The sequence below is a fragment of the Mugil cephalus genome, chromosome 19 (assembly GCF_022458985.1).
Source record: "Mugil cephalus isolate CIBA_MC_2020 chromosome 19, CIBA_Mcephalus_1.1, whole genome shotgun sequence".
In the NCBI taxonomy this organism is placed as follows: domain Eukaryota; kingdom Metazoa; phylum Chordata; class Actinopteri; order Mugiliformes; family Mugilidae; genus Mugil; species Mugil cephalus.
Window position 1 is genome coordinate 12,989,807 of NC_061788.1, and position 16,228 is coordinate 13,006,034.

The 16,228-nt window shown below is 44.3% G+C and overlaps 1 protein-coding gene across 5 annotated transcripts in view; it reads right to left on the reverse strand.

Annotated features, from left to right (window-relative positions):
• The window catches only part of LOC124996289 (spermatid perinuclear RNA binding protein), a 77,124-nt gene that overhangs the window by 27,056 nt on the left and 33,840 nt on the right, over positions 1-16,228 (reverse strand). For 3 of the 5 annotated variants that reach the window (XM_047569124.1, XM_047569123.1, XM_047569127.1), the window contains exons 3-5: positions 9,492-9,678; positions 1,324-1,583; positions 1,023-1,191 (exon numbers count right to left, since the gene is read on the reverse strand). In XM_047569124.1, the coding sequence (XP_047425080.1) occupies positions 1,023-1,191; positions 1,324-1,583; positions 9,492-9,494 (432 nt within the window). In that variant the 5' untranslated portion in view covers positions 9,495-9,678. The remainder of the gene's footprint in view (positions 1-1,022; positions 1,192-1,323; positions 1,584-9,491; positions 9,679-16,228) is intronic. The other 2 variants (XM_047569126.1, XM_047569125.1) reach the window with 1 other exon arrangement.

Below are 16,228 nucleotides of genomic sequence, written 5' to 3' on the forward strand. Positions count from 1 at the left end.
TGATTGCTTGCAAGTGCATGTGCTTTCTGTTGTACATTATGCTGTTACACATTATACTGTTTAATGTAAAGGCTCTAGTTCTGGTTAAAAAAAAAGTGCTGCAGTTACGCATGCTTTCAGTTACTCCCGGTTATTAAAGTAAGTGTTATGTCCTCCTAAGTGACCAAAAGTGATTCAGACCCTGTTTAAGCGAGCAGCCAGTTGCGGAGGGCCCCATCTACGTCCCATTTGGCTTTGATGAGAAAATCAAAATCTCTGGTCACTGGACTGCGACGTAAGATGACCACCCTGCCCACACGCGCACACCCACAGGAAATACACACCGCTTCTCTAGCTCCCTTTCACAAACCGTGAGAAGAGTAGATGTACAGGGACAAAAAAAGATTCAAAGAGCATTTTTTTTCCTTTTTTCAAATGCATTTGTAGTTACAGCTAAAAACAAATTAATTAAAGGATTTAGTGTAAGAAGAGTATAATCCCTGGGGGCTAAACAGGAACTGGAAAAGTTGAAAGTTTAATTCCTAGATTATAAAACACAAGTACAAGGGTCATTTAAAAAAAAACAAAAAAACACACACATTTAAGCCTGCATAGTGCGTACCGCCACTGACTGTGTGTTATGTATCGTGTGATGCATGGATGTCAGGCGCCTCTGCCTGCGCCATGACTTGTTAATGATGAAAGGTGACACATACGTGACAACCGGAGTATTAATCACACGTGAGTCATACATACGAAAGCACCTGTCAACGTCTTACTTGACGATATTGCCGCGGCTTGCCTGCTTACGCTACCAGCGCTTCTCACCGCGCTCACGGCTCACACAGCGAGAGTCAACGCATTTAATCAGACTTCGGAGAGACGGCAGCACTAAAAACGGTGCTCTCTTGGATTAAATTTAGAAGACTGTGACATCACCGGGGCTTTAACGGAACGGAAGGCTGAGATGTGAAATGTTTGTGTGCGGAAACGGTACGCGCCTGCATGAATGCCCACGTGAGCGTATTGTATGCATCTCTCACCTCGATCTGTGTGGGTAGATTGAGACAGACAGTGTCCAGCAGTGTCTGCGTGGGTTTGTCTCTGCACATCAGCACCAGCTCCAGGTCCATGTCGCCTTTGATCAGGAGTCCTTTCGCCACCAGGCCGATCCTCATCACTCCACACAGCACGCCACCACTGCTGGAATCCCTGATTTTAAACAGAAATAAACAACTGTGAACTCTTCTTCTTCTTCTCCTCCTCTTGCGGTGTTTAACTGTAATCACATGCGTGTTTTCCAGGTCGTCACCTTAGGATACGCAAAGGATCGCTTCTGCCTACCTGTAGCACTCGCTGGAGTCCCCAGTCTCGGCGCCGGGCTCGTCGCCAGGGTCGTCCTCTGTGCTGTCTGCCGGTTGACTCTCGAACTGGTTGTGGAGATCGCCGCTGCTCTGATCCAGCCAGTCAGAGACATGTTTGAGGGCGCACTCCACAGTCGACACCAGCGTCTGGACTGCCTCTAGCTCCTGAGAGGAGGGGTAGATGGTGGAGTGCTTCGCCATGACGTGGCGGTCATCGTTGCTAAAGGAACGGAAGGACCTCTGAAAGGGAGAATGGGAAGTCGGTTAGAAATCTAAGCAAGTTCTGATTAAAAGTCAGTGGACGCATACATAACCGTATACATCACAAACTCTCTGTCCCTTTGTCTGCAGCAAGGTCACCACTGAGGAGTGGTTTTCAGTAACAGATTGAGGTTTAATCCATCAAATCAAGGCTTTCACCTCCTAGCTGGAGCCTGTTTTGTGCCCATAATACATCCAAAATTAGAAGAAGACATACAGTAAAAATAACCCGCTCTACCACAAGCGTGCGTGCAAATGGCTCACAGCGTATGTGTGCGTCTCTTTTATGGGAAAGAAATCAATTCTTAACTCAATGACAGCTCCCATCTAATGCCGCTGACCCTGACTCGCACGCCTGCACGAGTACACGCGGCTATCAGAAACTCATCTCGCCAACCGTCCTCACATCCTCGCCAGCCTGCCCTAACTTAATCCGACATTTTGGCCATGGGAATTCATGTCAGCTCGTCAGTCTTTCTCATGCGCTCCCTCCTACTCTTCTCTCCGGGAGGCGCGAGGGGGAGGAAAACCGAAGCGGGGGACATCAGGTGTGAGGCGTCAGACCGGGGGACGGACGAAGGAGAATAAGCGACAGAAAACAGAAGGAGCCAATAAAGAGGAGGATAGATAAGACTAGAGGAGGGGATCTTTACAGAAGAAAAAGGACAAAAATATATATATATTGTAGCAGTGGAGAGTGAATTCAGGAGATGAACAGAAAAAAAGAGGAGCAGGTGGCTTTTGTGCTTTAGATCCTGCAGCGATCATATACATTCATTTGAAAACACTTTCCTAAATTGTATGTGAGATGCTTACATCCTTTTAAGTGTCCTTTCAGTGAACCGTGGTTTACGAGGCTAAATGTCAAACGGAAGACTGGAGAAGATTCATTCATATTATTTAAATGAGCGAGATCACATCGAGAGTTTATTACAATCTATTAAGAAAGCATAAAATTTACTGCCGCACATATAAAGAAAATTCTTCAGGCTGCGAAATTAATCAATAACAGAAATACTCACAGCACAGATAATTAACTGCCTTGATCACTCTAGTTTAATTTGGCTTCGTCTGCTGCTGCATCTCATCCTTTCTTTCTTCATTTTTAGACAGAAAAACATAACATTTCTTTTTTTAAAAAATATTGTTTACACTGTGACTTGGTAACGTGAATTTGAAGAATGGGGTTCATTTTTAAACAGCAGAGGTTATCACATTATGCCGGGGAGCCTGAGGGGCATAACGCACTTCTACATGTGGAGCTCTCAACAAGCTGCAAAGTAGACCTTCTTATCTCCAAGACCCACATTTCCCTTTATTTTCTACACACACACACATCTACTCGCCACCAGCCATCGCAACCAACACACGCGCGCACAGAAAGGAGAGATGACCTTTTCCGAGTAGTGTGCATAGTGTAGCTTGAGTGCTACTATCAATCTACTTGAAATCCAAGGACCACCTGCACAAACACGCGCGCGCGCACACACAGAAAAACACAGTCACGTTTCCTTCATTTCATTACGTGGACTCGTATCAACATCCTGGAGTCTCGCCCTCATCGTAACCTTAAAGCTGAAAATCCCCGCCCTGTAATTGGTTACAGGGGGCTTGCTTTCTGACCCCAAAAGGGAAGCGAGTCGCCATAACGTAGAGTAATGCAAGTGCGCACACAAATATGCGCATGGGGACACAGATAATACACACTTCATTCCAGTCATAATTGAGCTGGTGACATTCTGTTGCAGCAGAGTGAGTGAGATGAAGCCGTTAACCAAGTGGAGAACAAGCACTGCACAACAGCCCGTTGTAGCTCAGTGTGTGTCACACAAACGTTTGGCAGAATAACACTCTCTTCCCAGGGATTTAGACACCTAGCTAGGATGTCCTGGTTACATATATATATCTATATAAATTACCAAATATGTAAACTACAGTTTTAAAAGGTTAATTAAAACAATTGCGGCCTGCCAGCTATGAAAGTGACAAATGAATGTGACTTTTCCCTCTTTTAATTAAGTAAAAATGATTGTATATCTAAGTGCATCCTCGTCTACCTGTGTGTTCACTTGTGCGTCTTCTCGGAGCAGTGTTTAACAGATCAGTGGTTACGGATTTTATGAGCTGTTACTAATGGGAGCTTCCGCGGCCATAAACCACAATGGGAGGCGAGTGCCGATGTATCTATGCATGTGAGCCGGCTCTACACGGCCATGGTGGTGGTGGTGGTGGTGGGGTGGGGGTGGGGGGGGGGGGGGGTTGCCCAGCTGCTCTGATCACCGTGTAAATCAGGGCAGTTAAGGAGGGCTCGGTGACAAGAATCGACCCCCTAGGCCAGCGTGTGTCCGGATAACGTTGCAGACATTTACACCGGTGACATGATGAGTCAGGAGCCGAGATACAATGCCGGTGCAGGATTTCACATTTTCACAAGTGATTTGATATGAATACAATGTTTTTTCAGACTTAATGGAAAAAAAATATATATATATCTGTTCGATATCACTGTGAACACATTGACCAAGCCCTAATTTGCAGGTCAATTGCCTAATATGTTCGGCTATGCTGCATACCTGAGTGGGTGAGATCAGAATAAATTAGACATCGTAATTAAATCACAGGGATCAAGATCCATAACAACTGCTGGTGTCAAAACTGCTTTGTGTCAAATTTCAGCATAATGACCTCAAGCTGATCCACGGAGGTAATACCTTCAGTTGTGTTCCAGTGCCAACCTTAATGATGCCTCACAATTTAAATTGGAGGTTACAGTAAAGACGGCTACAAGGTCAGAGCTGCCCTTAACACGATCAGACGCCACATCTGCAGCAGGTTTTAGGAGGTGGAACTCAGACAGCGCATGGAAAATAAATTTTAATTAAATGATTATCTGACTGTTCATGTCTTATACTCTGACAGGCTGCATATTGCCACTGTCGCCGTCATCCCAGAAATCAAATGATAACATGACAAGTATAAGTTTATTATTTTCGGAGGGTCTAATGCATAAGTCTTCAACAGGGGGTCCGTGACCCCTAGGGGGTCCACTGGGATACTCCAGGAGGGTCTCAAAATCGTTGGCTGATCAGACATTTTTCATATACATTTTTTTTTAAATTTCTCCCACAATTTTCTCCCAGAAGACATCATCTTTCAGTCAGCACTTCACTCATTCAGCGATATAGGAGCTATCTGAACATGCCACCGTTTCACATGGTGCGCCTCTGTCAATCTAATCTTCCTGTTCACAGTAGGCCCCGCCCCTATCGCTGCTGAGCCAATCGCGAGGCCGCATATTACACGTCAACTCCGTCAGGCTCCCTGCAATTGGCCGAGAGCCTATTCAGTCCCCAGGTGGAATCCCAGATGCACGATGCAATATTAGCAGAAGGAGGCTAATAGTGTAGCTTACATCAGCCAGCTACTGAGGCCAAAACTGCTTGGTTTCACTGCCCCTACTACAATTAGCTATGTTTAAAGTTAAAACTTGAATCTGCTGATTATTTCTTTAACTGTCACTTATTTATACATACACCAGTAAATGTCATGTATGTTTACAGCAGTTGCACCGCCACCCCATGTGTGTTGCACAAGTTTGAAATAAAAAAAATAATATTTGAACCTGTGTATTATTTGAATAGTCTAATACTGAATGCAAAATTATATTTAATACAAATGTATATTTATCAATAGCACTAGGCCAATATTAAAATAATATTAACATGTCTGAGGATTGAATGGCCTCAGAAATTATTAGAAACATTTATTATAAATAAGTAACTAATATTATTATTAAAAAAGGTTATTGTAGTGCACTGTGGAGCCTTGATATAAAGAGCCACTGTAGATTGGCATTTTGACAAAAAATGCCAAATGTGTGAAAGAAGTTCAAATAAAAACACCTTGCCCTGACATAATTCCCATTGGCCACTGAAACACATGTGAACACGCTGTATTTAACAGTTACATCCCAGCAGCCTGAAAGCCACCAGCCACCAGCACAGACCATGCCGTGTCCGTGTGTGTTTACATATACCTTCATATGCCACTGTTCCATAGTGCTTTTAGACCACACACTCACCAATTACACTCCGTTTCACGCTCCAGTGAAGGCTACCAGCTGGCAGGCCCAAGTTACGTAACCACATTAGAGAGCATTTACGACTTACTGTGTGCTAAACTGCACCCACACACATCAGTGAAAGAAAACCCTGCACAAAAAAAAAAAAAAACCTGAAAACTGAAATGACACATAAATCCCATCCAATCAGATTACCCACAGTGGCTTCCTATCTATCACCCTTTTCCCCTTTTCTGTTCTTGTAGTAAAACCTTTTCAGTCCAAGGTGTTGTGGCCAGACACGCAACCTGTCAGGAGCAGCTACTTCACTTAAGGAGCATCCTAATCCGATGACTTTCCTGTTCATTGCCTGCCTCTCTGCTCATCCTATCTCATCCCGTCTCCGTGTAACCATCTGCTATAAATTACATGACCCAAAGCCAAGGACAAGACACGGCGGAGCAATATCAGTCGTGATTTGAGGGATACTCTACACCTGTGTCTTTGCCAGAGTTGTGTCTATTGCCTATTATTTTTGGAGCACCATTTAAGACTACTGTTCAGGATGCGCATGTGTCTCTAGGCAGTGGGCCTGACGACGTGTTTGTGCGCTTTTACTTTTAATAAGTCATGTGGATAAAGAGCTGGCTGAGTAATTAGATGGCAGCGCCGATACAATGTGAAGAGAGGATGTGAGATGAGAGAGAGATGATGTGGAGAGAGCCTCTGAAGGTGAACAAACAAAGGAAGAAAAAAAGTCTGCAGAAGGAGACGAGGGGAGGAAAGAACAACTGGATTTAAGCATTTTTTTTTAGCCAGCTGCAGAAGACACATAAGGTTTGTTTGTGCGAAAGGTCACAACACTGGACAAAAAAAAAAAAAAAACCCTCAGAGCAAACTTACAGTGAAACCCAGATACACAAATCACCGCCGACAAATATCAGGCAAAACTGCTGCTGGAGTGTTGGCGGAAAAAATGTCACGCGTCTTTAACACAACACGAAACCACATAGAGTCGAAGGGGAGAAAAAAAAAAAAACGACAATCAAAAACTTCAAAAAGCCGTCACAAAATAGGCTGGGAGTGATGGGACAGGCAACGCTGAACAAAACAACTCGGTGCCTTCTTTGCAACATCCAGCAGCCTAGGGGAGATTGCATTAAAAATTCATCCTGTGATTTATCTGCACTCTGCTTGGCAGGCCACACTCCGCTATCCTGTTTTATTGTGCACCCTCTCTCTCTCACGCTGTCTTTCAAATTACCACATGCACACAGTCGGTTACGCACGCACACACGCGCATACGGCGGCAGGGAGCACGCGCATATCAAAACATATAAACGAAACCACACTCGCGGCTGCAGAAAAATACCAAATTGGCTGTCCTGCTAAACGTGGGATGAAATGGGATAGTGGAAACTAAAACACCTTAAATGAGGGTACACATACAGAGCATGTCATCAATATTCCCAGACTGTCTCCTTTCAGGAGGGATGACGTTCATGTAAAGCCTGCTATAATCAGTCAGGCTTACAAAGCAGCCTCCCCAAATGTGTCCGCACGGTTTAAAAGGTTTATTGCCTGCCCATGAAATATTACGATCCAGCTGGAAACGCAGATGAGCTGACATTGCTTTGTTTTAGGCGTTCATTTGTGGCAGCGGCAGATTTTACCTGATGAACATGGCATATAAATAGCATAAAACATCTATTTTGGTGGGACGGGCTAACATGCCGCAACGCTCATGTTCAGCCCCGATCATGCGGGCTCCTGCTGTCAGGAGAGAAAAAAAAAACAAAAAAAAAACTTGATCCAGATCAGATCATTTAATGTGTGGGAAGATTTAAAAAAAAAACAGCCACTGCAGCACAAACACCTCAAGAGAGAAATCTGTTCACTGTCCACTGCGTCGCAAATATTTGCACTATTACAGCGGGTCTGATTCTTAGGTGGTGGCCGCCTCTGTTATCCGTTGTGTTTCAGACAACAACTCAATGGAGATTCTCCAGAGTCGATGCTAATGGCTGCTGCTTCCCACTGCATTTTTTTTTTTTTTTAATGGGGAAAGAGTTTGTTTATCGGCGTATAGATGTAGTTTTCAATCTGCGTTATAGTCCGAGAGGGTGTGAGCAACCATTTGCAGATAAATAACACAAGTGCATTTTACAATCAGCACCATTTAAGTTAAACAATAATCATTAATCTTTGCTGATTTGTTTGCTCATGTCAGAATAGATTTAAGGAGGAAATATGCGATGATGTTTTATGGCAGAAGTTAACCAGGGGCTTTTATCAACTGTGCACCGAGACACTGTAACTATGACATCGTTTCATATTCAACACAGTGTAAAAACTGCATGTGGAACAACCGCAGTACACAACAAGCTTGACAAATATACAAAAAAAAAATAACATGTCACTGCACTCGACTTGCGCAGATGCAAAAATCAGGACTCAGGCAAGAAATGTGGGACTGTGCATTCATTAAATGCGGAAAGAGGAAAGCGGCTCGGTGGAAAGTCGGTGAAAAGAAGCCGTTGGTGCGTTGTGCGCTTCACATGGTGACACCTTTGCCAAGGTCAGCATTTGCTGCATCACCATAAGTCAAGATTAATCACAGGTACTGTGTTTGCAACACTGGCATGCAGTGGTCTCGCTACCCTTGGTTATTTATGAGCTCGGCCATGTGCCCTCTCCTGCAACGTCCAACCTCAGCACCTTCAGCAACATCTTGTTTTCTTTCGCTCTCTCTCAATCATTCATTTTTCTCCTCCCCAGACCCCTTTTTTTACTCCCCTACAAAGCACTCATCCACTTACTTCTTTTTTTGTACTTGTTTTTCCTCATTCCTCCTCTTGTTCTAGTTTTTAATAATTCATCTTATGCTCTGCTGCCGCCTCCCACCCCCACCCCCACCCACACCCTCACCCACACCCCCACCCCACCCCACGGGGAATAGCTCCCACTGTCACAGGCCAAGACCATTAATCAATCCCTCGTCTCGCTCTCGCTCTACCTCTCCCTTCTCTTAACCTCTCATCTCTACCTCACATCTCTCTTTCTGCTTTCGACATCCTCCCAGCTTTTCATCTCTGGTGTCTCTGTCCATCATTTATGTTTTTATGGTCTTATCTGCTCCCACTTGTCATCTCTCTTTCCACTGCTCACTTAGATCTTTGGAGCCATCCTCTACTCCTCCTAAACAACCCAGCAGCTCTTTTACGGCATCCTTCCTCCTGTAACAGGCCTCATGCGCTTATGCGAGGAACAAACCTTTTTCTTTACTCGCTCGGCACGTCAGCAGTGTCTGCGCGCTGAATATAAAACTGGAGATCAAAGACGATCCATTGCATCCTTGCTATCTAATATATGTCAAATTAATATAGACAAGCAGCAATTAATTACTAATGTGATTACTGCTCATCCCGGTACGGAAATATAAAGGCAGACCAGAGAACGAGTCCACAAAGTCACAAGATGAACAAACTGAACAGCCAGTAATTAAACTATTAATTAATCCCCACTGTCCTTCTTTTCACCTACGTGCTCACGTTTCCTTCCATAGTTCATTTTCCTTCTCCTCTTTCCCCAACGAAAGAATCTATAGCCTCTCCATCCCCTACCCCAAAATGCAAATCTATACACTCCTGTCCACACAAGCTCTTATCAAGCATCTCCGCTGTCACATCTAGAGCGAATTATCAGATTGAACTCCCGCCCCCTGCAGTCTGGAGGCCGCTTCCTCACTCAGGTTTGGCTAATCCACTCGCACAATGCGCGCACACACAAGCATCCAGCCAGCACCCCCCAAACAGAGAGAGCCTTACCATGCCGGCAGGAGAAGTGGCCACTTGTTCCCTTTCCTGCTGACGCCCGCGTCTGGAGTTGCTGGGCGCGCGGTGGGGGGGCGGGGTGCAGAAGCGAGGTTACCGGTCAGGATGTTGATGTCACGTCGTTTCCGCTCCTCATGTGCTCCTCCGTCACTCTGGCCGCCGCTCCACAAGAGGTGTCCTTCTAAGACACGGGCAGACAAAGAGAGGAGGAGAAGTCTGATCAGTACAAATAAAAGTTTCTCCTATACCGGGTGAAAACTAAATATGCTAAAGCTGATTTAATAAGATTATAGACTAACCCCCGACCCATACGAAAACGACTACGCCCACACCTTGATTTACTTCCAAACACTCAATTTCTCTTTGTCCTCACTAAACAGACACTGTTTGACACAGCGGGGGTGCAGGGGCCTGTCCTGGAGTCAAAGATCTGACAGACTGGCTGATCAGCCCATGCCGAGAAAGACATGTGGACACAAACACACAAGGACGCACACAGGCCTTCATTCATTTTTCATGAGCTGTCAGGGGTCTGTGGGAGGGGGGTGTAATACAAACATGTACTTGTTTTAATACACTGGGTTACACATTTGAGCCTGACGTGCCCTCCTTGGTGCACACGTAGGGACGCAGCGGACACACATGCAGACCAGCTGACAGATAGCAAACACGTGTCACTAGTGCGTAACCAGGCTACGATATGCAGAGCACATAATTCATTCAAAGGATGTCAGCGAGCCTAAATGCACGCAGGCATTTCCAGCCTTTGTCAGAAAAAGCAGCGGCGAAGTGCGTGTCTCCTTTACTCTGAGGTCACACAGTGCAGCGCTTCACCGCGTGGTGAGCAGCACATGGGGAAGGAGGAAAACAGAAAGAGAAGAGACTGACGAGACACAGAGCTGGACATGAAACTGCAATGTTTAGTACTTAGGAAGAGACCTTTGTGTTTCAGAGTGGCCCTTCCATCAAAACGTGTGACAGTAATGGTTCTTCTAAATTGTTTCTTTTCCTGGCTTTACTTTCTTTCAGCGAGCGAAAACCTGACGGTAAAAAAAAAAATCGGAACACAAAAAACAAAAACAGCGACGAAGCTTTACGGTCTCAGCTTCCTCTTGCGATAGATTCCCGATTTCGTTAAAAAGTACATTAAAGTTTGTTATGACTTCCACCGCCGGCTCTCCTCATGGCTCTGGAGAGTAAACTAAACATCTTAGTGTTGCTATGAAAACACTTTTATCAGCACGGAGCAATCCAAGGTGAGCAGATACACAACGTTCCCTTTCACAATGCGAAATGTCAACAGCATCGCCGTTGACAGTACACAGGCGCATCTGGCCACGCTCAAACCACAGCAATGACATTTACGGAGCGGCCAGTGCTTGAATGCGTTCGCGCAAGTTGAGCCCTCAAAGGCCCGGCAGATTCAGGTGCCACACGTTGAGGCAGGTGTGGGGAAAGTACAAGGCACTCATTCATAACCACCGTTCATTTTCCATGATTAAAGAAAATATAATGACAAGAGCCCAGGCCAAAGTAAAACCGCACATCTATTAAAGTCCATTACAGACACCAGACTGAATGTCTCTACTGTTGGTTCTTGCCTGACCAAACCACAACCCCCTGGACGAGCTTCTTTAAGCACTCTAACTGATAAGTAAACAATGTCTCGTCTGTACATCTAGAATTTTATCTGGATGGTGTCCGGGGACAGAGCTAGATAGATACACATGTGACTGTTGGCCTCTAATGGAGTGGACCTGCTGGGGGATTTAACTGCGTCGATGCTGCAGTCTCTAAGTGAGAGCTCAGTGGAAACCAGAGAGTGAGAAAACAAGAGCAGAGAGAATGGAGGGGGGGGGGGGGGTGTGGGGGGGGGGGTGTGGGGGGGGGGGTTAGGCAGAGGAAAGATAAAGAAAATGGAAAGGAGCGGATATAACCCAGAATGGGAACAAGTAGAGGACGGAGAGAATGGGGCAAAAGGCGCAAAGTGCAAGTACGAGTACAAAGTGGTGCAAAGAGACAGAGGGGAATCGGATAGACAACAGCGCCAGATATTGAGCTGCCCTCCCCGGTGCAAACAGACTCCACCAGAAGCTGCTCCTCATTTTCTCTCCAGCTCGCCCTCTCTGAGCCAGTGGCTGCCGGCCTACCGCACTGACAATTACCTCCTCAACACACCTGGCAGCAGCGGCGGCAGCAGCAGTGTCGACGCATTTGCCCGTTACCTTAAATCCAAGTCTCCTTGCTAGAGGTGGGGCGGGGGTGGGGGTGGTGGTGGGGGGCTCTCCTCCAACACGACTTGGCAACTTCGCTCTGTACGCACATGATTACAGCGCACGCACACAAACACAGACACAGATACGAGCACCCTGCCAAGAAGCACAATAACAATGTACCAGCCCCCATTCGATTCTCATTATCGGAACAATTCGGTACCAGACGACACCACCAAATCCCTCTCTTTGTTTCTCTCCTTCTCATTTTTCTTTAATTAAAATCAAGCGCGCAACAATGACAAACACATCACAAGCAATGCGCTTACAATATGTTAAGAAAAATAAAAAATTTCATTCATATGATCTTTGCATCAAAGACGAAATGAAACCGAGGACGTTCAGATTACCAACATGCTCTCCTTCACCTCCTCCGTCTCCCACTGGGACAACGGGTGTCTAAGTAGACCAGGTTTGTACATGCACGGCTGAGCATTGCTTGTACAAACCGAGTCTGCCTGTTTGTTCATAAATCCTCACGGTGTTTGGCTTCACACTGACCAGTTATTATATTTCAACATGCACTCCTCCCCCCTCCCAACCCCAACCCATCCATCTCTTTTTGCACGCATCCAACCACTCTCCGCTCTCCAGTCCCCATTTTTCTTCTTCTCTTATTCACACCAAGCTGCCGGGTCATTAATGTGTGATTGTGTGTTATTCTCCTGAGAAGGAGAAGGAGGGCGGGGAGGGGGGGGACTGGCAGAAGCGCTGCCTCATTAACACCGGTTGTGGCTCATGGACATTAGCATGTGCACACTAGATTTGCTCTAAGCACAAACACCGTCACCGGTGGCGGGGAAAATCTGATACTGGAGAGCGATATTTCACATGGCAATAACGTATTGATTCGAGGATGACACGTGTGTTTTTCTTGCATGACCTATAAAAATATAAACTGCGGTTCTCGGTGCCTGAATAATCAAATTAGTTGTTTCTTTTTTTTTTCCAGTCAACAAAATGGCGCTGTTGAGTTTTTGCAGGCGGAGGCTGCATGCAGGAGAAAGTTGTGAAATAAAAAAATTATTTTTGGGGTACATAATTTGCATTTGTGAAGAAGTAATAAATCACAATATACTGCAATATATCTATATACTGTGAGTAACGTGACAATATCGTACCACGAGTCCTCTGGTGATTCAGTCCTCTACTTGGTTCCAGAATAATTTAATATATTTTATTTCCCACAAGTTTATTCATAAGGGAAACACTTAAACTTTTTGATGCTAGAATAATATAATCGATGTTGCAATATATTTCAAAATCACAGTTATATCAGCACCGTACGGCCTCTGGAGATTCCCGTCCCTCGGAAAAACACGCACCCGTGCTTTGTCCTTATTTCTCCAAGAGTTGGCAACAGCATTATTTTCCTACACCGAGGATAAAAAAAAAAAAAAAACACAGGGTGGGAAGCAAAGTGGAAGATGAAGGCGAGATAGCCCGGCTGGGGAATTTGCTGAGATGGCTCTGAGCAGCAATTTACACCTTTCTCATCTGATAACCATCAAAGAAGATGAGCGGTGGAAGAGCCGGAGTGAAGGGAGACGGGAGATTGACAAAAGGCAGAAAGAGAGCGTGTGCTAATTAGTGTTGGTGGAGCTTTTTCCTCAATGTATTGTCTTCAGAGCTTAGATTTTCTGCTTACTGGCGTAATAGGATTAACATACTTTGGAAACATTCCAAGCTAAATATTTTTATTTTTTTAAAAAACTGAAATCTTTTCAGGAAGTTTAGAGACTTTCAGAGACTGCAGAGTGACTAAAAGCAAGAAAGATTTGGACCCTGAAAAGAAGGTTCTTTCCAAATTCTTGATCTCATCTCATCTTCTACTACTGCTTATCCTCACTAGGGTGGTGGGTGTTGGTGGAGCCTGTCCCAGCTGTCATCAGGTGAAAGGCAGGTTACACCCTGGACAGGTTCTCGAATGAGATATCATATAAAATTAAGTAAAAAAAAAAAGAAAAAAGCATTGATTTACATTCTTTAGCGGCAATGTGCTCCTTTTATATTTCAGTGCAACTCTGTTAAGTCGCTGTCCCATTCATTTTCAATTTTTTCTTTTTAGGACTGCGCGGCGTTGTGCAGACTCAATTATTATAATTTCTTTTAATTATACTGTATTTTGTTTGCCGACAAATCCTGCCCAGGAGCTAAATATATTTAATTTATAACCACATAAAAGAGAGGAAACCAAAGAGTCGCTTGTTAAGCATTTCAGTGCCTCTCAAAGTTGCTGGTCTATACCCGACAACATATTTCGGTGTTAAATGTGCTTAATGTGAGTGGTTTGATGGCTAAATCTTGTAGCTTAAAACTCAAGCTCTTTGCTGTGTCTGAGAAGGTTAGATAAAAGATCTCTCTGTGATTGTTCCATCTCTTAACCTGCTGTTATATGTCATATTGTAGAGCATAGGTCTTCAACTGGAGGTCCGCCAGTGGTCGCAAAATCGTTGGTTGATTAGACGTTTTTATACACATATGGCATATAGCTTCATACTGAATGCACTAGGCTGAGTTTAACACATATTGTAGGGGGTCCCTGCTTAATCTCGCCATCAGTTGGAGGGTCCTTGGCCTGATAAACGTTCCACCTGTTGTAAAGATGTCTCCTCCTCCTCCTCCTCCTACAATGAAGCTACTAATCTTTGAAAAATAAGTGAGCAGCTATAAATGCGGATGGTGTCTCTGGCAGCTAAGTCTGAAGTTATTTTAGAGCATAACTGTTGATTTTTCTTTCACACAACTATTCCCGGGAGAAGTATTTTAGAAATTACGAATGCTTTCCTCACCAACACTATTTCTGACACATCGGCTTTAATTCATTATGCAGCTGAGAGGGTGTTGGAGGAGCCTGTGGGTTATGTTATTACCAACATGTGTGCCTGGCTCCAGGGTGATTGGTGGCGTAATGTTTGCATCTGGGATAACATCTGCAAAAGTGTTCCTTAATTAACCGGACAAACATCCCCATATAGACAGAAGCACACATACAATAACCAAACTCCTAAGTCCAGGTGGTGCGCAATAATCAGAATGAATGCAGAATCACGCTCCAATACACATCTCTCTAACCACCTCTGCTGCGGTGAATGAACCGTACATTGTGTAAACAGGTGTTACCAACTTGAGACGTCTCTTTGCTTTGTGTTTTTCTCAACTCTGGCGAGACAGTGGAGCAGAGAGGGGCAAATGGTCAGAAACAGATAGTGTTAGATAGACGAAGATAAAACCCAAGAGGTTTGGATGACTGGAAAAAGAGAGAGGGGTAAAAAAAAACAAAAACGCACAAAAGCATGACAGATAAGTCTCTTTTTGAGAATGAATATGAGCATATTCTCAGTTCTTCTTGAAAATATAAACTGATGATATAAAAATGCACGGATGAATTTTAATGAATATTAAGATTCTCTACAAAGATGCACGTGATGGTTCCGAGATTCACATTCCATCCTCAACCTCCATCATTTCACCTTCATATATTTTTAATTTCCATCTCATTGCCTTCTTGGATTTCTTCTCATGTTTTCTGTTAGGTAAAATCTTTAATGCCCCCACATCTAGTATAGCAGGCTAAGGAGATAGATTGGAGCGTAAATGGGTCGACTAAAATAGAAATGAGTGCAAACCGGCCTGGATGATGCACGGTTGAGGGCCTTATTTTATCTCAAACCAAACTGCTTATTTATGCATGCTGTGTTTGTAAATCAGAGGCTTGTGACTTCAACATGAACGTGATCATGTGACTTCCCCGGTCATGTGATTTTGGTGCAGTGAATATTTAAAATTGCAAGCTCTACTGCATCTGAACTGTTCTTTTTTTTTTTCTTTTACTGCCACAACAATAAAGAAGATAAAGGTTTCGCTGACAGTCAGGAGCCAGGATATGTGAAAGCACGTGAAAAAGTTGCTACAGAGCAGTAAAATAGCACCTGCCAGCTGTAACTTCACCTGGCCGCAGAACTATTGGAAGCGCCACAAACACGTCAGCCATGGATCAGATTTAGGCGAATAAATACTTAACATCAAACTATTGTTCAGTCTTGGGTTGTGCAAGCTTTTCCTTCCCACAATGAAATGATTTCCGTTCCAGTTCCAGGAAAAGTAGCTTCCTTTTCAGATAAGAAGCCACAGATGAAATCTTACATTCAGATACCTCTCCAGAATGAAGACAGTATTTCCTTAGTAAATAAGAAGACAAAAGAAAAGACAGTAACAGCAACCAGGGTGGAAAACGGCCACAATTCTGGGAGAAGGTTTGTAGTCTAACTGAAGTCTCAGCTTGGGAAAAGAGAAACAAACAGAGGAAATGAGACACATTTCAAAGGGAACCATTGTCCTTCTTATGATATCATAGCACGAGATATGTTCATTGGCTATACTACGAAGGCAGGAGTCAGCCGAGGTCAAAGGAAGCCCATATTTCATTTCATTGTATTTCACTTCAATTCATTCAGT